This window comes from Salmo salar, chromosome 20 (assembly GCF_965601325.2).
Source record: "Salmo salar chromosome 20, fSalSal1, whole genome shotgun sequence".
Taxonomy (NCBI): domain Eukaryota; kingdom Metazoa; phylum Chordata; class Actinopteri; order Salmoniformes; family Salmonidae; genus Salmo; species Salmo salar.
The window spans coordinates 82,389,984-82,417,378 of NC_138310.1; the positions used below are offsets into that span (position 1 = coordinate 82,389,984).

The 27,395-nt window shown below is 47.3% G+C and overlaps 1 protein-coding gene and 2 non-coding genes across 3 annotated transcripts in view; 2 read left to right on the forward strand and 1 right to left on the reverse strand.

Annotated features, from left to right (window-relative positions):
- LOC145862457 (F-BAR and double SH3 domains protein 2) overlaps positions 1-27,395 on the reverse strand; it is a gene marked incomplete at its 3' end in the record, with an annotated part of 47,336 nt that overhangs the window by 2,943 nt on the left and 16,998 nt on the right. Inside the window, exons 3-6 of the mRNA XM_082966772.1 lie at positions 15,060-15,105; positions 2,736-2,815; positions 2,495-2,639; positions 2,132-2,265 (exon numbers count right to left, since the gene is read on the reverse strand). Coding sequence (XP_082822898.1) covers positions 2,132-2,265; positions 2,495-2,639; positions 2,736-2,815; positions 15,060-15,105 — 405 coding nt within the window. The remainder of the gene's footprint in view (positions 1-2,131; positions 2,266-2,494; positions 2,640-2,735; positions 2,816-15,059; positions 15,106-27,395) is intronic.
- Positions 21,796-21,869, forward strand: trnat-agu (transfer RNA threonine (anticodon AGU)). The gene has a single exon. It is a non-coding gene; the product is annotated as a tRNA-Thr (tRNA).
- trnat-agu (transfer RNA threonine (anticodon AGU)) lies at positions 21,962-22,035 on the forward strand. The gene has a single exon. It is a non-coding gene; the product is annotated as a tRNA-Thr (tRNA).

Here is a 27,395-nt window from a genome sequence, read left to right on the forward strand (position 1 = left end):
TGTAAGTAAACTTCTGACCCACTGGAATTGTGATACAGTGAATTATAAGTGAAATAATCTGTCTGTAAACAATTGTTGGAAAAATGACTTGTGTCATGCACAAAGTAGATGTCCTAACCGACTTGCCAAAACTATAGTTTGTTAACAAGAAATTTGTGGAGTGTTTGAAAAACGAGATTTAATGACTCCAACTTAAGTGTATGTAAACTTCAACTGTATGTTTCCCATGATAATAAAGCCCATTGAATTGAATTGAAACAGAGACAGAGAGAGATGGACAGAGAGACAGAGACAGAGCGAGCGAGGAGACAGAGCGAGCGAGAGACGGAGAGCGAGCGAGAGACGGAGAGCGAGCAAGAGACGGAGAGCGAGCAAGAGACGGAGAGCGAGAGACGGAGAGCGAGAGACGGAGAGCGAGCGGAGCGAGAGACAGAGAGCGAGCGAGAGACAGAGAGCGAGCGAGAGACAGAGAGCGAGAGCGAGAGACAGAGAGCGAGCGAGAGACAGAGAGCGAGCGAGAGACAGAGAGCGAGCGAGAGACAGAGAGCGAGCGAGAGACAGAGAGCGTGCGAGAGACAGAGAGCGAGAGACAGAGAGCGAGCGAGAGACAGAGAGCGAGCGAGAGACAGAGAGCGAGCGAGAGACAAAGAGCGAGCGAGAGACAGAGAGCGAGCGAGAGACAGAGAGCGAGCGAGAGACAGAGAGCGAGCGAGAGAGAGAGCGAGAGAGCGAGAGAGCGAGCAAGAGACAGAGAGCGAGCGAGAGAGAGACAGAGAGCGAGCGAGAGAGAGACAGAGAGAGAGAGAGACAGAGAGAGGGAGAGAGAGAGACAGAGAGAGGGAGAGAGAGAGACAGAGAGAGGGAGAGAGTCAGAGAGCGAGCGAGAGTCAGAGAGACAGCGAGCGAGAGTCAGAGAGACAGAGAGCGAGCGTCAGAGAGACAGAGAGCGAGCGAGAGTCAGAGAGCGAGCGAGCGAGAGTCAGAGAGCGAGCGAGCGAGAGTCAGAGAGCGAGCGAGCGAGAGTCAGAGAGCGAGCGAGAGTCAGAGAGCGAGCGAGCGAGAGTCAGAGAGCGAGCGAGCGAGAGTCAGAGAGCGAGCGAGCGAGAGTCAGAGAGCGAGCGAGCGAGAGTCAGAGAGCGAGAGTCAGAGAGCGAGCGAGCGAGCGTCAGAGAGCGAGCGAGCGAGAGTCAGAGAGCGAGCGAGCGAGAGTCAGAGAGCGAGCGAGCGAGCGAGAGTCAGAGAGCGAGCGAGAGTCAGAGAGCGAGCGAGGTCTGAGTGGTAGGTCTGAGGTGGTGGGTTGGGTTGAGGGGTCTGAGTGGTAGGTCTGAGTGTGGTTGGGTTAGGGTTGAGTGGTAGGTCTGAGTGGTAGGTCTGAGTGTGGTTGGGTTAGGGTTGAGTGGTAGGTCTGAGTGGTAGGTCTGAGTGTCGTTGGGTTAGGGTTGAGAGGAAGGTCTGAGTGGTAGGTCTGAGAGGTAGGTCTGGGTTGTGGTTGGGTTAGGGTTGAGAGGTAGGTCTGAGTGGTAGGTCTGAGTGTGGTTGGGTTAGGGTTGAGTGGTAGGTCTGAGTGGTAGGTCTGAGTGTGGTTGGGTTAGGGTTGAGTGGTAGGTCTGAGTGGTAGGTCTGAGTGTGGTTGGGTTAGGGTTGAGTGGTAGGTCTGAGTGGTAGGTCTGAGTGTGGTTGGGTTAGGGTTGAGAGGTAGGTCTGAGTGGTAGGTCTGAGTGTGGTTGGGTTAGGGTTGAGTGGTAGGTCTGAGTGGTAGGTCTGAGTGTCGTTGGGTTAGGGTTGAGAGGAAGGTCTGAGTGGTAGGTCTGAGAGGTAGGTCTGGGTTGTGGTTGGGTTAGGGTTGAGAGGTAGGTCTGAGAGGTAGGTCTGAGTGTGGTTGGGTTAGGGTTGAGAGGAAGGTCTGAGTGGTAGGTCTGAGAGGTAGGTCTGGGTTGTGGTTGGGTTAGGGTTGAGAGGTAGGTCTGAGTGGTAGGTCTGAGTGTGGTTGGGTTAGGGTTGAGTGGTAGGTCTGAGTGGTAGGTCTGGGTTGTGGTTGGGTTAGGGTTGAGAGGTAGGTCTGAGTGGTAGGTCTGAGTGTGGTTGGGTTAGGGTTGAGTGGTAGGTCTGAGTGGTAGGTCTGTCCACCTACTTGGCCTCGATGTCAGCCTTCTCTCGAACGGCCTGAGCCACCTGTTCTGAGTCGAAGTATTTCTTCTTGGCTTTGGCCAGGTCTTTCACAGAGTCCTGCAGCTCCACCTGGATACGATTCAACTGTTCTATACTCTACACACAGCACAGAGAGACAGCAGTCACACACACACTATAGTTTCTACATCTGCATTGCTTGCTGTTTGGGGTTTTAGCCTGGGTTTCTGTACAGCACTTTGTGACATCAGCTGATGTAAGAAGGGCTTTATAAATACATTTGATTGATATAATCTACACACAGAGGGACAGCGGTTACACATAGAAATAGTATACTAGATTAGGACACACACACACACACACACACCTTGTTGAGCTGCTGTTCCTTGTATAGCCGTACAGTTTTAGCAGGATCTGAGATCTCATTCTTGTAGTTGTCACACACGTTGATGCGAGACTGGGTAACCTGTACTGTCCCCTTCAGATAGGACCGCCACACAGCATACACATTCCTACACACAGTTTACGCAAGATGAAGACTGCTAGCCAATCAAGAACAGTGTCATGTTGTGGTGGAAGCTGATAGCAGGGGCCTGTCCTCTACTCACCTGTAGTCTGTGATTTGTCCGTCTGGTTTGATACCTGGCCAATCCCTCTTCAGGTACTGACTGGCCAGCTTCTGCAGAGCCTGAATAGAACAACAGAGAGAGACGAGAGGAGAGAGAGTGCAGACTAGTTAGATGACTGTTCTCCTGTATAGTGTCAGTGTGAAATAGGTTACTGTTCCCCTGTATAGTGTCACTGTGATATAGGTTACTGTTCTCCTGTATAGTGTCAGTGTGAAATAGGTTACTGTTCCCCTGTATAGTGTCTACTGTGATATAGGTTACTGTTCTCCTGTATAGTGTCAGTGTGAAATAGGTTACTGTTCCCCTGTATAGTGTCACTGTGATATAGGTTACTGTTCTCCTGTATAGTGTCTACTGTGATATAGGTTACTGTTCTCCTGTATAGTGTCAGTGTGAAATAGGTTACTGTTCCCCTGTATAGTGTCACTGTGATATAGGTTACTGTTCTCCTGTATAGTGTCTACTGTGATATAGGTTACTGTTCCCCTGTATAGTGTCTACTGTGATATAGGTTACTGTTCTCCTGTATAGTGTCTACTGTGATATAGGTTACTGTTCCCCTGTATAGTGTCTACTGTGATATAGGTTACTGTTCCCCTGTATAGTGTGTCATGTGATATAGGTTACTGTTCCCCTGTATAGTGTATACTGTGATATAGGTTACTGTTCCCCTGCATAGTGTCAGTGTGATATAGGTTACTGTCCCCCTGTATAGTGTGTAATGTGATATAGGTTACTGTTCTCCTGTATAGTGTCAGTGTGATATAGGTTACTGTTCTCCTGTATAGTGTCTGTGATATAGGTTACTGTTCTCCTGTATAGTGTCAGTGTGATATAGGTTACTGTTCCCCTGTATACTGTCAGTGTGATATAGGTTACTGTTCTCCTGTATACTGTCAGTGTCATATAGGTTACTGTTCCCCTGTATAGTGTCAGTGTGATATAGGTTACTGTTCCCCTGTATAGTGTCAGTGTGATATAGGTTACTGTTCTCCTGTATAGTGTCAGTGATATAGGTTACTGTTCCCCTGTATAGTGTCTACTGTGATATAGGTTACTGTTCTCCTGTATAGTGTCAGTGTGATATAGGTTACTGTTCCTCTGTATAGTGTCTACTGTGATATAGGTTACTGTTCCTCTGTATTGTGTCAGTGTGATATAGGTTACTGTTCCCCTGTATAGTGTCAGTGTGATATAGGTTACTGTTCTCCTGTATAGTGTCAGTGTGATATAGGTTACTGTTCCTCTGTATAGTGTCTACTGTGATATAGGTTACTGTTCCCCTGTATAGTGTCTACTGTGATATAGATTACTGTTCCCCTGTATAGTGTATACTGTGATATAGGTTACTGTTCTCCTGTATAGTGTATACTGTGATATAGGTTACTGTTCCCCTGTATACTGTCAGTGTGATATAGGTTACTGTTCCCATGTATAGTGTATACTGTGATATAGGTTACTGTTTCCCCGTATAGTGTCAGTGTGATATAGGTTACTGTTCCCTGTAGAGTGTCAGTGTGATATAGGTTACTGTTCCCCTGTATAGTGTGTAATGTGATATAGGTTACTGTTCCCCTGTATAGTGTCAGTGTGAAATAGGTTACTGTTCTCCTGTATAGTGTCAGTGTGATATAGGTTACTGTTCTCCTGTATACTGTCAGTGTGATATAGGTTACTGTTCTCCTGTATAGTGTCAGTGTGATATAGGTTACTGTTCCCCTGTATAGTGTATACTGTGATATAGGTTACTGTTCCCCTGTACAGTGTCAGTGTGATATAGGTTACTGTTCCCCTGTATAGTGTCAGTGTGATATAGGTTACTGTTCCCCTGTATAGTGTCTGTGATATAGGTTACTGTTCCCCTGTATAGTGTCTGTGATATAGGTTACTGTTCCCCTGTATAGTGTCTGTGATATAGGTTACTGTTCCCCTGTATAGTGTCTGTGATATAGGTTACTGTTCCTCTGTATAGTGTCTGTGATATAGGTTACTGTTCCCGTGTATAGTGTCTGTGATATAGGTTACTGTTCCTCTGTATAGTGTCTGTGATATAGGTTACTGTTCCTCTGTATAGTGTCTGTGATATAGGTTACTGTTCCTCTGTATAGTGTCTGTGATATAGGTTACTGTTCCCGTGTATAGTGTCTGTGATATAGGTTACTGTTCCCGTGTATAGTGTCTGTGATATAGGTTACTGTTCCCGTGTATAGTGTCTGTTGGAGATAGAGTGCTCTCCTGACCTCAACAGAGAACACTCATTAATAAAACAGCAACAACAACAAAGCGCTGGTTCCAATCAGGACAACTAGAGCTTTAAGGCACATTGATGATGTCCTCCCCTCCATCAAGCCCCTCTCTCCCTCAAGCCCCTCTCTCTCTCAAGCCCCTCTCTCTCTCAAGCCCCTCTCTCCCTCAAGCCCCTCTCTTCCTCATGCCTCTGTCCCCCTCCTCTCTCTCAAGCCCCTCTCCCTCAAGCCCCTCTCTCCCTCAAGCCCCTCTCTCCCTCAAGCCCCTCTCTCCCTCCTCTCTCTCAAGCCCCTCTCTTCCTCATGCCTCTGTCTCCCTCCTCTCTCTCAAACCCCTCTACCTCTCCCCTTCTCCCATTTCTCAATTTCTCTATCGCACAGATGGCCAATGAGGCCACAAACATGGATCCACTATCCTCATGTGATTGCTTCAAACCACCAGCACTGCCCGTGGTGTTAGGGGAGTGCTGGCCTGGGGAGAAAGCTCCATCCTGGGGGACCGCTGACCCCTCGAACTCCCCACCGTGGGAAACACATGGCACAGACATGACAAATGACAGCATCACAGCTGTAATAGAAAAACAATACAATACTGTAGGCACTGCACACACACACACACACACACACACACACACACACACACACACACACACACACACACACACACACACACACACACACACACACACACACACACACACACACACACACACCACCAGCTAACCAGAACAGTCAGAGCAGAGTGGGTGGTGCTGAAGGAAAGGGTTGAGAGGTAAAACTGACACAGTAGAGTGGCCTCTCCTCTCTCTGCCTCTGACATCATTAGAGGGTGGGGGGGGGCTGCAACAGAGAGCTAGAGAGGCATTCAACAGCTCTTAATGGTGCAGTGATCTTCTATTTACCTACCTCCACCTCCCCGCTACCTCTCCCTCTTCCTCCACCCCCTCTTCCTCCACCTCCACTTCCTCCCCCTCTTCTGCCACCTCCACCACCTCCTCCTCCCCCTCTTCTTCCACCTCCCCCTCTTCCTCCACCTCCCCCTCTCCCTCCACCTCCCCCTCTTCCTCCACCTCAAAGTAGAGGCTCAAAATAACTCAGCACCCTGTCACCTCCGGCCTGCACGCAAACATGCACATGCACAGAAAGAGAGATAAAAACAACGCAGGGGAAGAGAAACGCCCATATCCCACAGGAATGCAGCCTCTCTTCTACTCTTTCTCTGCTCATACTCTCAATCTCTCTCTCAGGATGGCTTGAAACACACAGAGAGAAGAGGAGAGAAAGGAGAGAGGAGAGGAGAGAGAGAGGAAGCAAGGAGAGAGAGAGAAGAGGAGAGAGAGGGAGTGCTGACAGGTCAGATTACTAGTGACTGGTTGGCATGACCCTGCTCCCAAAACGAAAACACCTTCTCTTCAACTCCCCATCCTTCTCACCATCCCTCCCTCCCTCAAGGGCTATTTAATGCAATGCTATAAGCCTAACCTGTGAAATTTGACCTTAAAACCTCTTACATCTAGACGTTCCGCTAGCGGAACACCGCTCCAATATCCAATGATAGGGCGTGGCGCGAAATACAAACTCCTCGAAAATCCGAAAACTTCCATTTTTCAAACATATGACTATTTTACACCATTTTAAAGACAAGACTCTCCTTTATCTAACCACACTGTCCGATTTCAAAAAGGCTTTACAACGAAAACAAAACATTAGATTATGTCAGGAGAGTACCCAGCCAGAAATAATCAGACACCCATTTTTCAAGCTAGCATATAATGTCACAAAAAACAAAACCACAGCTAAATGCAGCACTAACCTTTGACGATCTTCATCAGATGACACTCCTAGGACATTATGTTATACAATACATGCATGTTTTGTTCAATCAAGTTCATATTTATATCAAAAACCAGCTTTTTACATTAGCATGTGACGTTCAGAACTAGCATTCCCACCGAACACTTCCGGTGAATTTACTAAATTACTCACGATAAACGTTCACAAAAAACATAACAATTATTTTAAGAATTATAGATACAGAACTCCTTTATGCAATCGCGGTGTCCGATTTTAAAATAGCTTTTCGGTGAAAGCACATTTTGCAATATTCTGAGTAGATAGCCCGGCCATCACAGGCTAGCTATTTTGACACCCACCAAGTTTGGTACTCACCAAACTCAGATTTACTATAAGAAAAATTTGATTACCTTTGCTGTTCTTCGTCAGAATGCACTCCCAGGACTTCTACTTCAATAACAAATGTTGGTTTGGTTCCAAATAATCCATAGTTATATCCAAATAGCGGCGTTTTGTTCGTGCGTTCAAGACACTATCCGAAGGGTAACGAAGGGTGACGTGCCGGCGCTTTTCGTGACTAAAAAATTTCAAAATATTCCATTACCGTACTTCGAAGCATGTCAAACGCTGTTTAAAATCAATTTTTATGCGATTTTTCTCGTAAAATAGCGATAATATTCCGACCGGGAGTCGTTGTTTTCGTTCAAAGACTGAAAATGTCAAATGGACCCTTCACATGCACGCGCGCTCCCGTGTCATTGTTCTCAGATCGACCACTATCCAAATGCGCTACTGTTTTTCAGCCAGAGACTGCAGAGTCATCATTCAACGTTCTGGCGCCTTCTGAGAGCCTATGGGAGCCTTAGAAAGTGTCACGTTACAGCAGAGATCCACTGTTTTGGATAGAGATGACAAAGAAGGCCAAGAAATGGTCAGACAGGGTACTTCCTGTTTGGAATCTTCTCAGGTTTTGGCCTGCCATTTGAGTTCTGTTATACTCACAGACACCATTCAAACAGTTTTAGAAACTTTGGAGTGTTTTCTATCCAAAGCTACTAATTATATGCATATTCTAGTTTCTGGGCAGGAGTAATAACCAGATTAAATCGGGTACGTTTTTTATCCGGCAGTGAAAATACTGCCCCCTATCCATAACAAGTTAACCATTGGAGAGGTTACTGAAGCTGAACCTCGGCAAGACGGAGCTGCTCTTCCTCCCGGGGAAGGACTGCCCGTTCCATGATCTCGCCATCACGGTTGACAACTCCCTTGTGTCCTCCTCCCAGAGTGCTAAGAGCCTCGGCGTGACCCTGGACAACACCCTGTCGTTCTCCGCTAACATCAAGGCGGTGACCCGATCCTGTAGGTTCATGCTCTACAACATTCGCAGAGTACGACCCTGCCTCACACAGGAAGCGGCGCAGGTCCTAATCCAGGCACTTGTCATCTCCCGTCTGGATTACTGCAACTCGCTGTTGGCTGGGCTCCCTGCCTGTGCCATTAAACCCCTACAACTCATCCAGAACGCCGCAGCCCGTCTGGTGTTCAACCTTCCCAAGTTCTCTCACGTCACCCCACTCCTCCGCTCTCTCCACTGGCTTCCAGTTGAAGCTCGCATCCGCTACAAGACCATGGTGCTTGCCTACGGAGCTGTGAGGGGAACGGCACCTCCGTACCTTCAGGCTCTGATCAGGCCCTACACCCAAACAAGGGCACTGCGTTCATCCACCTCTGGCCTGCTCGCCTCCCTACCTCTGAGGAAGCACAGTTCCCGCTCAGCCCAGTCAAAACTGTTCGCTGCTCTGGCACCCCAATGGTGAAACAAGCTCCCTCACGACGCCAGGACAGCGGAGTCAATCACCACCTTCCGGAGACACCTGAAACCCCACCTCTTTAAGGAATACCTGGGATAGGATAAAGTAATCCTTCTACCCCCCCCCCCCCCCTTAAAAGATTTAGATGCACTATTGTAAAGTGGTTGTTCCACTGGATATTATAAGGTGAATGCACCAATTTGTAAGTCGCTCTGAATAAGAGCGTCTGCTAAATGACTTAAATGTGAATGTAAATGTTACTAAGTGATGGATGGTGGTGACAGGCCGTCCCACAGGCAGAGGCGGGTCTAGTATGCCCACTCCTGCTGATTGGTTGACTAAACCACAAATGTGGTCTTGTCTCGCTTCTCGTTGGTTCTGTCTTCTCCGTACCAGACTTGGACAGCATCTTCTCAGTACCAGACCAGGACCATGTCTTGTCAGTACAGCACCAGACCAGGACAGTGTCTTGTCAGTACAGTACCAGGACAGTGTCTTGTCAGTACAGCACCAGACCAGGACAGTGTCTTGTCAGTACAGCACCAGACCAGGACCATGTCTTGTCAGTACAGTACCAGACCAGGACAGTGTCTTGTCAGTACAGTACCAGACCAGGACAGTGTCTTGTCAGTACAGTACCAGACCAGGACCGTATCTTGTCAGTACAGTACCAGGACAGTGTCTTGTCAGTACAGCACCAGACCAGGACCGTATCTTGTCAGTACAGCACCAGACCAGGACCGCGTCTTCTCAGTACTGCGCAAGACCAGGACCGTGTCTTGTCAGTACAGTACCAGGACCGCGTCTTCTCAGTACTGCGCAAGACCAGGACCGTGTCTTGTCAGTACAGCACCAGACCAGGACCGTGTCTTGTCAGTACAGCACCAGACCAGGACCGTGTCTTGTCAGTACAGTACCAGGACCGTGTCTTGTCAGTACAGTACCAGACCAGGACCGTGTCTTGTCAGTACAGTACCAGGACCGTGTCTTGTCAGTACAGTACCAGGACCGCGTCTTCTCAGTACTGCGCAAGACCAGGACCGTGTCTTGTCAGTACAGTACCAGGACCGTGTCTTGTCAGTACAGCACCAGACCTGGACCGTGTCTTGTCAGTACAGCACCAGACCTGGACCGTGTCTTGTCAGTACAGCACCAGACCAGGACCGTGTCTTGTCAGTACAGCACCAGACCTGGACCGTGTCTTGTCAGTACAGTACCAGACCAGGACCGTGTCTTGTCAGTACAGTACCAGACCTGGACCGTGTCTTGTCAGTACAGTACCAGACCAGGACCGTGTCTTGTCAGTACAGTACTAGACCAGGACCGTGTCTTGTCAGTACAGCACCAGACCTGGACCGTGTCTTGTCAGTACAGTACCAGACCTGGACCGTGTCTTCTAGTGGTTAACTCTACATTAGGACCAGGCCCTGACTTAGACATGGGAGACCAGTACTAGGTGACAGGACTGGTCCAGAACCAGAGCGAACCAGACACACCAGCAAACAATGTAGCACACCAGCACTAGAACAGCAAACACACACACACACACACACACCAAAGTGAGGTAGGCTGGAGGATGTGGTCACCTTCAGCCTCGGAACATGGACAGCCACTGGCATGGGACTGGCACATGGGACTGGCACAAGCACACACACATCTCTCCCCTGTTCTCTCATTCCTTCTCTTGGCTTTTCAAGTCTATCAGTGACAACCTACCATTTTACTGCAACCCTGATGAGAAGAGTGTGTGGTGTTAGACTGCATATCGTCTGGACCTCTGCAATATGCAGTCAGCCAAAGGAGGAGAGAAAAAACACGAGGATAAGAGCACATTTTCTCTCTCCCTACTCTCGCTCTCTCTTACACACACACACACACACACCTTTGTGTTGCACCATAACATTGAGAGTTTAGTTGCTGAACCCCATCAGGGGAGAGGGTGACAGGCTGACATGTGAATGTGAAAAGTATGTATGGTATATTCATGTGTGTGATTGAGATGTGAATGTGAAAAGTATGTATGGTATATTCATGTGTGTGATTGAGGTGTGAATGTGAAAAGTATGTATGGTATATTCATGTGTGTGATTGAGGTGTCACTTGCGTCATCTGCTCAAAGACACACACAGCAATTATGCAAATGAGCCGGACTTTCCCCTTCATTTTCCCAGGAACAGAGGAGGAGAGGTGGAGGAGAGAGGGATCAGAGAATGAGAGAGGGAGAGGAGGGAGGGATGAGAAGAGGGTAAAAGAGGAGGGGGGCGGGCAGAGGAGCTGCAGTGCGGACTCCAGAAAGACAATTGTTCTCTAGACAAGCAAGAGAGATGCTGCAACACACACACACACTACACACACTAATACAGACACAAACAGAAACACACACACACACACACACACACACACACACACACACACACACACACACTACTACTACTTGTAATGATAATTGATTTAGAATTGATGATGCCAAGAGTGTGCAAAGCTGTCATCAAGGCAAAGGGTGGCTACTTTGAAGAATCTCAAATATAAATTATATTTTGATTTGTTTAACACTTTTTTGGTTACTACATGATTCCATATGTGTTATTTCATAGTGTTGATGTCTTCACTATTATTCTGCAATGTAGAAAATAGTCAATATAAAGAATAACCCTTGAATGAGTAGGTGTCCAAACTTTCTGGTAATCCATTTTAAATATTTTTATTTTGTCAATCTACACACAATACCCCATAATGCCAAAGCGAACAGTTAAAGATTTCTAGCAAATGTATTAAAAATAAAAAACAAAAATACCTTATTTACATAAGTATTCAGACCCTTTGCTATGACACTCACAATTGAGCTCAGGTGCATCCTGTTTCCATTGATCATCCTTGAGATGTTTCTACAACTTGATTGGAGTCCACCTGTGGTAAATTCAATTGATTGGACATTGATTTGGAAAGGCACACACCTGTCTATATAAGGTCGAGCATGTTGACAGAGAATGTCAGAGCAAAAACAAGCCATGAGGTCGAAGGAATTGTTCGTAGAGCTGCGAGACAGGGTTGTCTAGGCACAGATCTGGGAAGGGTATGAAAACATTTTTACAGCATTGAAGGTTCCCAAGAACATAATGCCTCCATCATTCCGTTCTTAAATGGAAGAAGTTTGGAACCACCAAGACTCTTCCTTGAACTGGCCGCCCGGCCAAACTGAGCAAACGGGGGAGAAGGGCCTTGGTCAGGGAGGTGACCAAGAACCCGATGGTCACTCTGACAGAGCTCCAGAGGTCCTCTGTGGAGATGGGAGAACCTTCCAGAAGGACAACTATCTCTGCAGCACTCCACCAATCAGGCCTTTATGGTAGTGGCCAGACGGAAGCCACTACTCAGTAAAATGCACATGACCGCCTGTTTGGAGTTTGCCAAAAGGCACCTAAAGGACTCTCAGACCATGAGAAAAAAACATTCTCTGGTCTGATGAGACCAAGATTAACCTCTTTGGCCTGAATGCCAACTGTCACATCTGGAGGAAACCTGGTACCATCCCTACAGTGAAGCATGGTGGTGGCAGCATTCTTTAAAGAAGGCAAATTTGGCAACGATTGGGCGCCAGTATCGCTGTCCAAAATGGTGTACACATTGGAGTTTGATTTTGTCTACAGCAGGCAGGCAGGCACAATTCTAAATACAACCCATATTTATGTTTATTTATATTCCCTTTTGTACTTTAACTATTTGCACATTGTTACAACACTGTATATAGACACAATATGACATGCCTTTATTATTTTGAAACTTGTGAGTGTAATGTTAACTGTTAATTTTTTATTGATTATTTCACTTGAGTTTATTATTTATTTAATTTGCTTTGGCAATGAAAACATATGTTTCCCATGCCAATAAAGCCCATTGAGTGAGAGAGAGTGAGAGTGGAGAGAGTGTGAGAGTGTGAGAGTGTGTGAGAGAGAGAGAAAAAGACTAGCAGGCTCACAACAATCCTTTGGAGTAAATATCAATCGCTCTATCCATCCATTCATTAGTATATTCATTTATTGTCTTAAAAAGGGATATTCATTTATTGTCTTTAAAAGGGATATTCATTTATTGTCTTTAAAAGGGATAGTTTGGGATTTTGGCAATGAAGCCCTTCATCTACTTCCCCAGAGTAAGATGAACTTGTGGATATCATTGTTATGTCTCTGTGTCCAGTAAGAAGGAAGTTAGAGGTAGTTTCATGAGCAAATGCAAACTATCATTAGCACAATGACTGGAAGTCTATGGGTATCTTAGCAATTACGCTAGCGCTAGTTAGCAACTTCCATCAACCTGCATGCAGAAACATAGAAATCCCCAAGTATCCCTTTAATGTAATGACCAAACTGAGAGGAAAGCCACTAGCCAGTAGTCTCTCTCTCTCTCCCCCCCCCCCCCCCCCCCCCACACACACACACACACACACACACACACACACACACACACACACACACACACACACACACACACACACACACACACACACACACACACACACACACACACACACACACACGTCAAGACTTTTACAATCAAGAGAAAAATCCATTAACCTAGGGGGGATTGCTGCTAGGCAACCCAGCTTGCAGGAGTGAGGGAAAGAAAGAGAGAAAGAAGAAAGAAAAGACTGTTGATAATGTGCAGCCAGAAGTCACAAGTAGACAGATTCTACACACACTCTCTCTTTCAATTCAAAGGGGATCTTTCTCTCTCTCATACAATACCGGATTGTTTGTATGTTTCTGACTCGCTCTCCCTCCCAGTCTCTCTCCTCTGTGTTCAGCGGGCTGAAGCCGATGAGACCAGAAAACAATGTTTATTTGTGTGGACAGCTGCTCAGAGAGAGGAGAGAGAGTGCATGTGTAGTAGTGTCCTCAAGTGTGTGTGAAGGCCTAGCCCAATATGTACACACGTGTGTTGCAGTTGCTCAAGTATGTGTGTGTAGTGAGCTTATGCTCAGCATCATGCCAAGTCTGATAGAAGATACTGAGAGCCAATGACCAGCCAGGCTAGAAGCCCCTCCACTACCCCTAAGGACAGATATTGATAGTTAAGGACCAGCCAGGCTAGAAGCCCCTCCACTACTCCTAGAGACAGATATTGATAGTTAAGGACCAGCCAGGCTAGAAGCCCCTCCACTACTCCTAGGGACAGATATTGATAGTTAAGGACCAGCCAGGCTAGAAGCCCCTCCACTACTCCTAGAGACAGATATTGATAGTTAAGGACCAGCCAGGCTAGAAGCCCCTCCACTACTCCTAGGGACAGATATTGATAGTTAAGGACCAGCCAGGCTAGAAGCCCCTCCACTACTCCTAGAGACAGATATTGATAGTTAAGGACCAGCCAGGCTAGAAGCCCCTCCACTACTCCTAGGGACAGATATTGATAGTTAAGGACCAGCCAGGCTAGAAGCCCCTCCACTACTCCTAGAGACAGATATTGATAGTTAAGGACCAGCCAGGCTAGAAGCCCCTCCACTACTCCTAGAGACAGATATTGATAGTTAAGGACCAGCCAGGCTAGAAGCCCCTCCACTACTCCTAGGGACAGATATTGATAGTTAAGGACCAGCCAGGCTAGAAGCCCCTCCACTACTCCTAGGGACAGATATTGATAGTTAAGGGCCGGCCTGGCTAGAAGCCCCTCCACTACTCCTAGGGACAGATATTGATAGTTAAGGGCCGGCCTGGCTAGAAGCCCCTCCACTACTCCTAGGGACAGATATTGATAGTTAAGGACCAGCCAGGCTAGAAGCCCCTCCACTACTCCTAGAGACAGATATTGATAGTTAAGGACCAGCCAGGCTAGAAGCCCCTCCACTACTCCTAGGGACAGATATTGATAGTTAAGGACCAGCCAGGCTAGAAGCCCCTCCACTACTCCTAGAGACAGATATTGATAGTTAAGGACCAGCCAGGCTAGAAGCCCCTCCACTACTCCTAGGGACAGATATTGATAGTTAAGGGCTGGCCTGGCTAGAAGCCCCTCCACTACTCCTAGAGACAGATATTGATAGTTAAGGGCTGGCCTGGCTAGAAGCCCCTCCACTACTCCTAGGGACAGATATTGATAGTTAAGGGCTGGCCTGGCTAGAAGCCCCTGCTCCAGGGACAGATATTGATAGTTAAGGGCCGGCCTGGCTAGAAGCCCCTGCTCCAGGGACAGATATTGATAGTTAAGGGCTGGCCTGGCTAGAAGCCCCTGCTCCAGGGACAGATATTGATAGTTAAGGGCCGGCCTGGCTAGAAGCCCCTGCTCCAGGGACAGATATTGATAGTTAAGGGCTGGCCTGGCTAGAAGCCCCTGCTCCAGGGACAGATATTGATAGTTAAGGGCCGGCCTGGCTAGAAGCCCCTGCTCCAGGGACATGGTTCTCTGGCTTCTGACAGAGGAGACAGATACTCAGGTTGTACTACACAGGCTCTTACCTGGACATAGTCCCTCTCCAACTGGCCCTTCTTCAGACTGTATGCCCTAGAGAGAGAGAGAAAGATAGGAGAAAGAGAATAGAGAGAGACGAGGAGATAGAGAGGGGAGAGAGAATAGTACTTTAACTATTTGCATATTGTTACAACTGTATATAGACATACAACATTTGTAATGTCTTTATTCTTTTGGACCCGTTGTGAGTGTAATGTTACTGTTCATTTTTATTGTTAATTTCACTTTTGTTTATTATCTACTTCAGTTGCTTTGGCAATGTTAACATATGTTTACCATGCCAATAATGCCCTTAAATTGAATAGAGAAGGAGAGGGAGAATAGAACGAGAGAGAGAGAGATGTTACAGTTGATAGAGAAAAGGAGATCAATCATTGTGCTGCAGATGAAGTAGTGTAACAGTAGTCACCCAGACTAGACCACACCTCCTAGTGAGACACCACCAGACTAGACACACCTCCTAGTGAGACACCACCAGACTAGACACACCTCCTAGTGAGACACCACCAGACTAGACACACCTCCTAGTGAGACACCACCAGACTAGAACACACCTCCTAGTGAGACACCACCAGACTAGACACACCTCCTAGTGAGACACCACCAGACACACCTCCTAGTGAGACACCACCAGACACACCTCCTAGTGAGACACCACCAGACTAGACACACCTCCTAGTGAGACACCACCAGACTAGACACACCTCCTAGTGAGACACCACCAGACTAGAACACACCTCCTAGTGAGACACCACCAGACTAGACACACCTCCTAGTGAGACACCACCAGACTAGACACACCTCCTAGTGAGACACCACCAGACTAGAACACACCTCCTAGTGAGACACCACCAGACTAGACACACCTCCTAGTGAGACACCACCAGACTAGACACACCTCCTAGTGAGACACCACCAGACTAGACACACCTCCTAGTGAGACACCACCAGACTAGACACACCTCCTAGTGAGACACCACCAGACTAGAACACACCTCCTAGTGAGACACCACCAGACTAGACACACCTCCTAGTGAGACACCACCAGACTAGAACACACCTCCTAGTGAGACACCACCAGACTAGACACACCTCCTAGTGAGACACCACCAGACTAGACACACCTCCTAGTGAGACACCACCAGACTAGACACACCTCCTAGTGAGACACCACCAGACTAGACACACCTCCTAGTGAGACACCACCAGACTAGACACACCTCCTAGTGAGACACCACCAGACTAGACACACCTCCTAGTGAGACACCACCAGACTAGACACACCTCCTAGTGAGACACCACCAGACTAGACACACCTCCTAGTGAGACACCACCAGACTAGACACACCTCCTAGTGAGACACCACCAGACTAGACACACCTCCTAGTGAGACACCACCAGACTAGACACACCTCCTAGTGAGACACCACCAGACACACCTCCTAGTGAGACACCACCAGACTAGACACACCTCCTAGTGAGACACCACCAGACTAGACACACCTCCTAGTGAGACACCACCAGACTAGACACACCTCCTAGTGAGACACCACCAGACTAGAACACACCTCCTAGTGAGACACCACCAGACTAGACACACCTCCTAGTGAGACACCACCAGACTAGACACACCTCCTAGTGAGACACCACCAGACTAGAACACACCTCCTAGTGAGACACCACCAGACTAGAACACACCTCCTAGTGAGACACCACCAGACTAGAACACACCTCCTAGTGAGACACCACCAGACTAGACACACCTCCTAGTGAGACACCACCAGACTAGACACACCTCCTAGTGAGACACCACCAGACTAGACACACCTCCTAGTGAGACACCACCAGACTAGACACACCTCCTAGTGAGACACCACCAGACTAGACACACCTCCTAGTGAGACACCACCAGACTAGACACACCTCCTAGTGAGACACCACCAGACTAGACACACCTCCTAGTGAGACACCACCAGACTAGACACACCTCCTAGTGAGACACCACCAGACTAGAACACACCTCCTAGTGAGACACCACCAGACTAGAACACACCTCCTAGTGAGACACCACCAGACTAGACACACCTCCTAGTGAGACACCACCAGACTAGACACACCTCCTAGTGAGACACCACCAGACTAGAACACACCTCCTAGTGAGACACCACCAGACTAGACACACCTCCTAGTGAGACACCACCAGACTAGACACACCTCCTAGTGAGACACCACCAGACTAGACACACCTCCTAGTGAGACACCACCAGACTAGACACACCTCCTAGTGAGACACCACCAGACTAGACACACTTCCTAGTGAGACACCACCAGACTAGACACACCTCCTAGTGAGACACCACCAGACTAGACACACCTCCTAGTGAGACACCACCAGACTAGAACACACCTCCTAGTGAGACACCACCAGACTAGACACACCTCCTAGTGAGACACCACCAGACTAGAACACACCTCCTAGTGAGACACCACCAGACTAGACACACCTCCTAGTGAGACACCACCAGACTAGACACACCTCCTAGTGAGACACCACCAGACTAGACACACCTCCTAGTGAGACACCACCAGACTAGACACACCTCCTAGTGAGACACCACCAGACTAGACACACCTCCTAGTGAGACACCACCGGACTAGAACACACCTCCTAGTGAGACACCACCAGACTAGACCACACCTCCTAGTGAGACACCACCAGACTAGACACACCTCCTAGTGAGACACCACCAGACACACCTCCTAGTGAGACACCACCAGACTAGACACACCTCCTAGTGAGACACCACCAGACTAGACACACCTCCTAGTGAGACACCACCAGACACACCTCCTAGTGAGACACCACCAGACTAGACACACCTCCTAGTGAGACACCACCAGACTAGACACACCTCCTAGTGAGACACCACCAGAGTAGACACACCTCCTAGTGAGACACCACCAGACTAGAACACTGATTTATGAAGAATTTAAATCAATTTCAAAAACACTCAATGAAAATCTTTAAACAAGGACAACCAAAGCAATGTTTTCAGCTCAACATCCTTTGTGTGTCATGTGTGTTCTCTTTTAAGCCATGTGGACCTCCATGCTGTCATGTTCCTGGCGGAGCAGGAAGAAGTACATTCTACTATAATTTAATGTGTTGGAGGGGATATCTGTTTGTTTGGTCCATTGCCGAGAGAGAAAGAGAGAGAGAAAGAGAGAGAGAAAGAGAGAAAGAGAGAAAGAGAGAGAGAGAGAGAGAGAGAGAGAGGGAGAGGGAGAGGGAGAGAGAGAGAGAGAGGGAGAAAGGGAGAGTGAACTCAGCGACCACACGGTTATGCAAGGCAGGAATTTCTGTCCCTCTCGCTCTCCCCCTCGTCCCTCACATCCCCTACCACATCCCCTACCTCAGCCCCTTTCTATCGAAGAGTGTGCAAAGCTGTCATCAAGGCAAAGGGTGGCTACTTTGAAGAATCTAAAATATATTTTGATTTGTTAACACTTTATTGGTTTCTACACGACTCCATATGTGTTACTTCATAGTTTTGATGTCTTCACTATTATTCTACAATGTAGAAAATAGTTAAAATAAAGAAAACCCCTTGAATGAGTAGGTGTGTCCAAATTTCACTGCTACTGTACATATCTTTTTTTACTGTAATGAAAATCAGGCTGTTGATTGTGGCCTGTGGAGTGTTGTCCCACTCCTATTCAATGGCTGTGCGAAGTTTCTGGATATTGCCGGGAACTGGAACACGCTGTCATACACGTCGATCCAGAGCATCCCAAACATGCTCAATGGGTGACATGTCTGTTGAGTATGTAGGCAATGAAAGAACTGGGACATTTTCAGCTTCCAGGAAATGTGCACAGATCCTTGCAACATGGGGCTGTGCATTATCATGCTGAAACATGAGGTGATGGCGGCGGATGAATGGCACGACAATGGGCCTCAGGATCTCTTCACGGTATCTCTGTGCATTCAAATTGCCATCAATAAAATGAAATTGTGTTCGTTGTCCGTAGCTTATGCCTGCCCATACCATAACCCCACTCTGTTCACAATGTTGACATCCGCAAACCACTCGTCCACACGACGCCATACACATGGTCTGCGGTTGTGAGGCCGGTTGGACGTACTGCAAAATTCTCTAAAATGACTTTGGAGGCGGCTTATGGTAGAGAAATGTAAATTAAATTCTCTGGCAACAGCTCTGGAGGACATTCCTGCAGTCTGCAAGCCAATTGCATGCTCCCTCAAAACTTGAGACACTGGCATTGTGCTGTGTGACAAACCTGCACATTTTAGAGTGGCCAATTATTGTCCCCAGCACAAGGTGCACCTGTACAATGATCATGCTGTTTCATCAGCATCTTGATATCAGGTGGTGTGATTAAACCACAATTGAACTCTTTTGGCCTGAATGCCAAGCATCACATCTGGAGGAAATCTGGCACCATCCCTAAGGTGAAGCATTGTGGTGGCAGCATCATTCTGTGGGGATGTTTTTCAGCGGCAGGGACTGGGAGACTAGTCAGGATCGAGGGTAAGATGAACGGAGCAAAGTACAGAGAGATCCTTGATGAAAACCTGTTCCAGAGTGCTCAGGACCTCCGACTGGGGCGAAGGTTCACCTTCCAACAGGACAACGACCCTAAGCACACAGCCAAGGCAACACAGGAGTGGCATCGGGACAAGTCACTGAATGTGCTAGAGTGGCCCAGCCAGAGCCCAGACTTGAACCTGATCGAACATCTCTGGAGAGACCTGAAAATAGCTGTGCAGCAATGCTCCACATCCAACCTGACAAGAGCTTGAAAGGATCTGCAGAGAAGAATGGAAGAAACTCCCCAAATACAGGTGTACCAATTTAGCTTGTAGCGTCATATCTAAGACTCGATGCTGTAATCGCTGCCAAAGGTGCTTCAACAAAATACTGAGTAAAGGGTCTGAATACTTGTGTGCATGTGTTATTTCAGTTTATTTTGAATAAATAAGCAAACATTTCCAAAAAACAGTTTTTGCTTTGTCATTATGGGGTATTGTGTGTAGATTGATGAGGGGAAAAACGATTTAATCAATTTTAGAATAAGTCTGTAACGTAACAAAATGTGGAAAAAGTCATGTGGTTTGAATACTTTTTGAAGGCACTGTATATAATGTATTTTTTTCACACTGTTTGGTGTATTATGTATGTGTGTACATTTTTGTCATGCCATGAGAACAACTAACTAACATCCATACATGGTGTGTTCTTCCTCTGGGCAGTGAAAGCTGATCTGGTTCTGAGTCCGGTCCCTTGGGCCAGCTTGCGCGCACACTTTCCCAGGATAGGTTAAACCAGCACAGTCATGTTACAAGCTCAGCTTCCGCCTCAAACTCTCCGTTTGAAAAAACAGAACCGCCCACCCTTCCCCCTCTAAACTTGAACCACTACTAGGGCTGTGACGGTCATGGGATTTTGGACCACCCACCCACCCACACACACACGAATAATTCCTGTTTCAGGTCTCAAACAGAAGGACGGAAAGACAGACAGACACAGTGATTGGATTCAGAGGTGTCTGCAGACAGAGGGAGGGGTAGATGGATGGGGAAAGTGGAGAGGAAGGTGATACTTAAAGAGCATAATTACCCACAATCCCATTTAACACGAATTACAGCCCAGACAGGAAGAGACCTCATCAAGCTCTTCAGTGTGTGTGTGTGTGTGTGTGTGTGTGTGTGTGTGTGTGTGTGTGTGTGTGTGTGTGTGTGTGTGTGTGTGTGTGTGTGTGTGTGTGGTGTGTGTGTGTGTGTGTGTGTGTGTGTGTGTGTGTGTGTGTGTGTGTGTGAGAAACTGAGCCATAGACATTCTGGGTTTTCATCTCAATCAAATACTTCTAAAGCCACAGGTCCCTAGTCACTGTTTAGACAGTACCAAACACCCCCTATAAAACACACTCTCCTTTCTCTGTCCAGAAAAGGACTGCTTCACAAACACACAAAACACTTTGTCCTCTCTCTCCTTACTGCACCAGTGTGCCTTCTTTACAGAGACAGACAGACAGACAGACAGACAGACAGACAGACAGACAGACAGACAGACCAAGAGATAGATAGACAAGAGATAGATAGACATCTCTGCTCTGAACCAGCACCTCTGGTTGAAGTATATGCATGCCCCACTAATACCATCAGCCAGTCAGGGATCAGCGTTTAACTCCACCCCTAAAAACCAGACACCATGAAACAGACACATGCTTCTAACTTCATGCTTCTAACGTCCTCCAGGCCTCTTCTGTGCAGTAGGCAGCGTGTCAGCCTTCTAATCTGAAGGTCGTGAGTTCAGAGGGAAGACTGTTTTACTACGACAAACTTAAAATTAACTCAACCAAAAAACCTTAGAATTGCATTGAAACTTACCAAAAAAAGACAAAGCTCAATACTTTAATCTTAAAGCACCACTGAATCAGAGCTCAACAAGAAACTTTACAAAAACATTATATAAAAAAGTATACAAATTAAATTAAACTTTAACAATAAAAACTAGTTTTTAGGCTAGTTTGAGTTTCTAAGTGCTCAGACTTGTTCCCACCTCTCCACGTTGAATATCCTGTTTAGGAGGAGTATGCTAAACTTTAGCCCGGAGATTGCTTTACATAGAACTGAGTCACTCGTCAACGGGAACTCTGAACCATTAACAAATACCTCCAGAGCAGCATGGGTAGACACCTGGTGCTGTGGCTTAGTTGGTTAAAGCGCCTGTCTAGTAAACAGGAGATCCTGAGTTCGAATCTCAGCAGTGCCTTTTTACAACGGCGGGGAGTGTTTTATTACACAGCAAGGCACTCATCCATGCCCCATGAATAAAACACTCCCAAAAGCCCAGAGGCACCATTAGGTGCTGTGGCTTAGTTGGTTAAAGCGCCTGTCTAGTAAACAGGAGATCCTGAGTTCGAATCTCAGCAGTGCCTTTTTACAACAGCAGGGAGTGTTTTATTACACAGCAAGGCACTCATCCATGCCCCATGAATAAAACACTCCCAAAAGCCCAGAGGCACCATTAGGTGCTGTGGCTTAGTTGGTTAAAGTGTCGGTCTAGTAAACAGAAGATTCAGAATTTGAATCTTAGTAGTGCCTTAACAATGGCAGGGAGTGTTTTCAGCAAAGATCAAGGCTCTCAACCATAGCACCTACGAACTAGGAATGTGACTAACTGACAACTTTTGTTAATGTTTAAACTGCAATTTTTTTATCGGTTTTTCCCCAAAATGTATAATATAATCATACATTTCCACGTAAATTCACAATGCAGCTGTGAGGCTGCCAGCAACGGTTTGGGTCTCACGGTGCGTCCCTTTCAGATGGTTAAGAATTACACCTGCACTGCCATTACTGTACCTCAATTACACTTGGCAAAGTTTGCATTCCCTTCTCATTTAAAAGCTGCAATGTGTAACTTTTTAGGTGACCCAAACAAATTCACATAGAAATGAGAGTTATAGATCTGTCATTCACTGAAAGCAAGTCTAAGAAGCTGTAGATCTGTTCTATGTTCTCTATTTCTATGCTTCCCGTTTTGAAGTTTCATTTTTGCATCTTTTACTTTCGGCTTTGTACACCAGCTTCAAACAGATGAAAATACACTCTTTTGGGATATGGAAAAGATATGTCACTGCGGTTTAGATGGTACAATGATTCTCTACACACTATACTTGCTTGTTTTGTCACAAACTGAAATTCCTTTTTTGCAAAAGGAAATGGCGGAGTGATTTCTGCATAGTGCATCTTTAAATACCAATTTCACTGATGTAACTATGAAGTCCTCAGTAGAAAAGGGAATGACAAGATTTGTTTCCCTTTCTGTTAGTTATTCTGCCTGGTCTGGTTTAGCCAATACATCTAACAGAATGTAACGGACATAAAATAATAAGAATGTGTGATTACAGTTCAAAAAAAGACATGTAATGAACAGGCTTTCATTGTGTGTGTGTCACGGTGTTGGGAATACCAGATCATTAGGCATTGACAGATGTGTTACATAAAAGGTCACACACACATATTAGTGGGTCATAAAGAGGACACTAGGGGGTCATAAAGAGGACACACTGGTCATTCCTCCAAGGACTCAGAGAAACCCACATCCAGACTAGACTAAACATACTGCCACTGGCAAAACAACAACAGACTCCACCCCAGAGCTCACCTTGTCACCACGACAACAAATAAGAGGGCAGTAGGATGAGAGAGAGAGGGGTGGCGACCAGAGAGAGGGGGGGTGGCGACCAGAGAGAGGGGGGTGGCGACCAGAGAGAGGGGGGTGGCGACCAGAGAGAGGGGGGGTGGCGACCAGAGAGAGGGGGGTGGCGACCAGAGAGAGGGGGGTGGCGACCAGAGAGAGGGGGGGTGGCGACCAGAGAGAGGGGGGTGGCGACCAGAGAGAGAGGGGTGGCGACCAGAGAGAGAGGGGTGGCGACCAGAGAGAGAGGGGTGGCGACCAGAGAGAGCGGTGGCGACCAGAGAGAGGGGTGGCGACCAGAGAGAGGGGGGTGGCGACCAGAGAGAGGGGTGGCGACCAGAGAGAGGGGTGGCGACCAGAGAGAGGGGGGTGGCGACCAGAGAGAGCGGTGGCGACCAGAGAGAGGGGTGGCGACCAGAGAGAGGGGGGTGGCGACCAGAGAGAGGGGTGGCGACCAGAGAGAGGGGTGGCGACCAGAGAGAGGGGGGTGGCGACCAGAGAGAGGGGGGGTGGCGACCAGAGAGAGGGGGGTGGCGACCAGAGAGAGGGGTGGCGACCAGAGAGAGGGGTGGCGACCAGAGAGAGGGGTGGCGACCAGAGAGAGGGGTGGCGACCAGAGAGAGAGGGGTGGCGACCAGAGAGAGGGGTGGCGACCAGAGAGAGGGTGGCGACCAGAGAGAGGGGGGTGGCGACCAGAGAGAGAGGGGTGGCGACCAGAGAGAGGGCTGGCGACCAGAGAGAGGAGTGGCGACCAGAGAGACGGTGGCGACCAGAGAGACGGTGGCGACCAGAGAGAGAGAGGCAGCACTGTGAAACCCCTTCACACATATTCACTGACATCAATCTAATTTTCCTTGCCCTCTTCCTTCTCGCTCTCCTTTTCTCCCTCCCCTCCCCCCTCACTTCCCTTTCCCTCACTTCCCTCTCCCTCCCTCCCTCCCTCCCTCCCTCCCCCCCCTCCCTCCCTCCCCTACTCCCTCTCCCCTCTGTTCCCTATCCTCCTCCAGTCCTCTTTTCCTCCCTCCCTCCCTCCCTCCCTTTGTCTACCTACCTTCCCCTCTCCCTCCCTCCCTACCTCCCTCCAGCATATTACATGCTTTCAGGCTCCAAGACATCCATATGAGTTCACACTCCAAATATGCTCTCTCTCTCTCACACACACACACACACACACACGTCAGCAAGCTCTCGTTCTCTCAGCTCTCTTTGACACACAGAGACAGGGAAAAAAATAGGCCTACATGTGGTATGCACGCACACACACACACACACAATATCTTTGGACATGTCTTGGCCTCTCATGCCTCTATGGCTAGCTCTGCTGTAGGTAAACAAGCAACCAATGATCAGATCTCTCTCACACTCACATACACACACACACACACACACACACACACACACACCACACACACATTCCCCAAAGGCTCATTTACACCTGGTTAAATATTATTTAATGACTGGTATCACTGAGGACAGAATGTGACAGTTTGAATCCTGCAGACAAGCTCACATAACTAGCATTCACAGGCTTTCTGATAGGTGTGCTGGTGTTATTTAATGACCTGTGGCTGTATAGTCGACCGTGTTTGCTGTGTTTGTTCATAAGTAATGTGTTTTGACAAAGGCATGAAAACTAAATGTCCTCAAGAGAGAGGACGATAAATTAAATCTGAATTAGAAAGGCATGTGATCATACCAGCTTCCTCCCATCTGTGCTCAGCAGCCTGGATTCATAAACAAATAAATGAATAAAGTAGATTCTTCCAAACAACCCTTTCTTCCTCTCCTCTCTTTTCCTCCCTACCGCCTCCTCTCTGTCTCTCTCTTCGTGGAGAAACAAAAACTTTCCTTTCATCTCTGTGGCCAGAGAGAGATCAACCATTACCCACAATCCTCTGGTCCTTCCCACCTCTTCCTGTCATTCCTGAGTGTGTGAAGGTTATTATAGTAAACTAAATATGAAACTAATACGAAAACTAATCATGAAATAACAATTTAGTAACTGAAATAAAATACTTAACAAATTCATCTGAAAAACTCAAACTACTTGTGGAATCGATAACAGCTGGAAAACAGTTTTAACCAAATGAGCATCCAGGATTAGAGACCCACCCCTTGTATAACATAAAATAAAAACAATCACGAATTATGTTAAGTTTTAGTTTGGGCAAAAATAGAATGGGGTTTTAAAGCTACTGAATCTGGAGGGTAAATAAAATACATTTCTAAACAAACGTTATTCGTCACATGATTCATAAACAAAAGGTGTAGACTTACTTACGGGCCCTTCCCAACGCAGAGAGAAAGAAACAAGAGAAACAATAGAAAAGTCAAACAAATAACAACGAGTAATGATAACTTGGCTGTATACATGGCCTTCCATTTCCTGTAGTCCACCATCAGCTCCTTTGTCTTGCTCACATTGAGGGAGATGGTTGTTGTCCTGGCACCACACTGCCAGGTCTCTTTATTTTACTAGGCAAGTCAGTTAAGAACAAATTATTATTTACAATGACGGCCTAGGAACAATGGGTTAACTGCCTTGTTCAGGGGCAGAACGACAGATTTGTACCTTGTCAGCTCGGGGATTCAAACTTGCAACCTTTCGGTTACTAGTCCAATGCTCTAACCACTAGGCTACACTCTGACCTCCCTATAGGCGGGCTCATCGTTGTCGGTGATACGGCCTACCACCGTCGTGTCGTCGGTAAACTCAATGAGGATGTTGGAGTCAGGCGCGACAACCCAGTTGTGGGTGAACAGGGGGTACAGAAGGGGCCCCTGTCTTAAGGGTCAGCGTGGCATAGGTGTTGTTGCCTACCCTCACCACCTGGGGGCGGCCTGTCAGGAAGTCCAGGATCCAGTTGCAGGGGGAGGTGTTCAGTCCCAGTGTCCTTAGCTTAGTGATGAGCTTTGAGGGAACTATGGTGTTGAACGCTGAGCTGTAGTCAATGAACAGCATTCGTCACGTAGGTGTTCCTTTTGTCCAGGTGGGGAAAGCCAGTGTGGAGTACAATAGAGATTGCGTCATCTGTGGATCTGTTGGGGTGGTATGCAAATTGTTGTGGGTCCAGGATGTCTGTGATCATGGTGTTGATGTGAGCCATGACCTGGCTCACATGCGAGTAGCATGTGAGCGCTACGGGTCGATAGTCATTTAGACAGGTTACTTTGGCGTTCTTGGGGCACAGGGTCTATGTATTACAGACTGGGTCAAGATTGAACATGTCAGTGAGACACTTGCCAGTTGGTCAGCACATGCTCCGAGTACACGTCCTGGTAATCCGTCTGGCCCTGTGACCTTGTGAATGTTAACCTGTTATGGATAGGGGGCAGTATTTTCACGGCCGGATAAAAAAACGTACCAGATTTAATCTGATTATTACTCCTGCCCAGAAACTAGAAAATGCATATAATTATTAGCTTTGGATAGAAAACACTCCAAAGTTTCTAAAACTGTTTGAATGGTGTCCGTGAGTATAACAGAACTCATTTGGCAGGCCAAAACCTGAGAAGATTCCTTACAGGAAGTGCCCTGTCTGACCATTCCTTGGCCTTCTACACTCTCTTTATTGAAAACTGAGGATCTCTGCTTTAACGTGACACTTCCTCCGGCTCCCATAGGCTCTCAGAAGGCGGCAAAACGTTGAATGATGCCTTTGCAGGCCCAGGCTGAAAAACAGTAGCGCATTTGGTAAGTGGTCGATCAGAGAACAATGAGACTGGAGGCGCGTGCACGAGGAGACTCCATGTTTTTATTTTCAGTCTTTGACGAAAACAACGACTCCCGGTCGGAATATTATCGCTTTTTTACGAGAAAAATCGCATAAAAATTGATTTTAAACAGCGTTTGACATGCTTCGAAGTACGGTAATGGAATATTTTGAATTTTTTTGTCACGAAACGCGCCGGGCGCGTCACCCTTCGTCACACTTCGGATAGTGTCTTGAACGCACAACAAAATGCCGCTATTTGGATATAACTATGGATTATTTGGAACCAAACCAACATTTGTTATTGAAGTAGAAGTCCTGGGAGTGCATTCTGACGAAGAACAGCAAAGGTAATCCAATTTTTATTATAGTAAATCGGAGT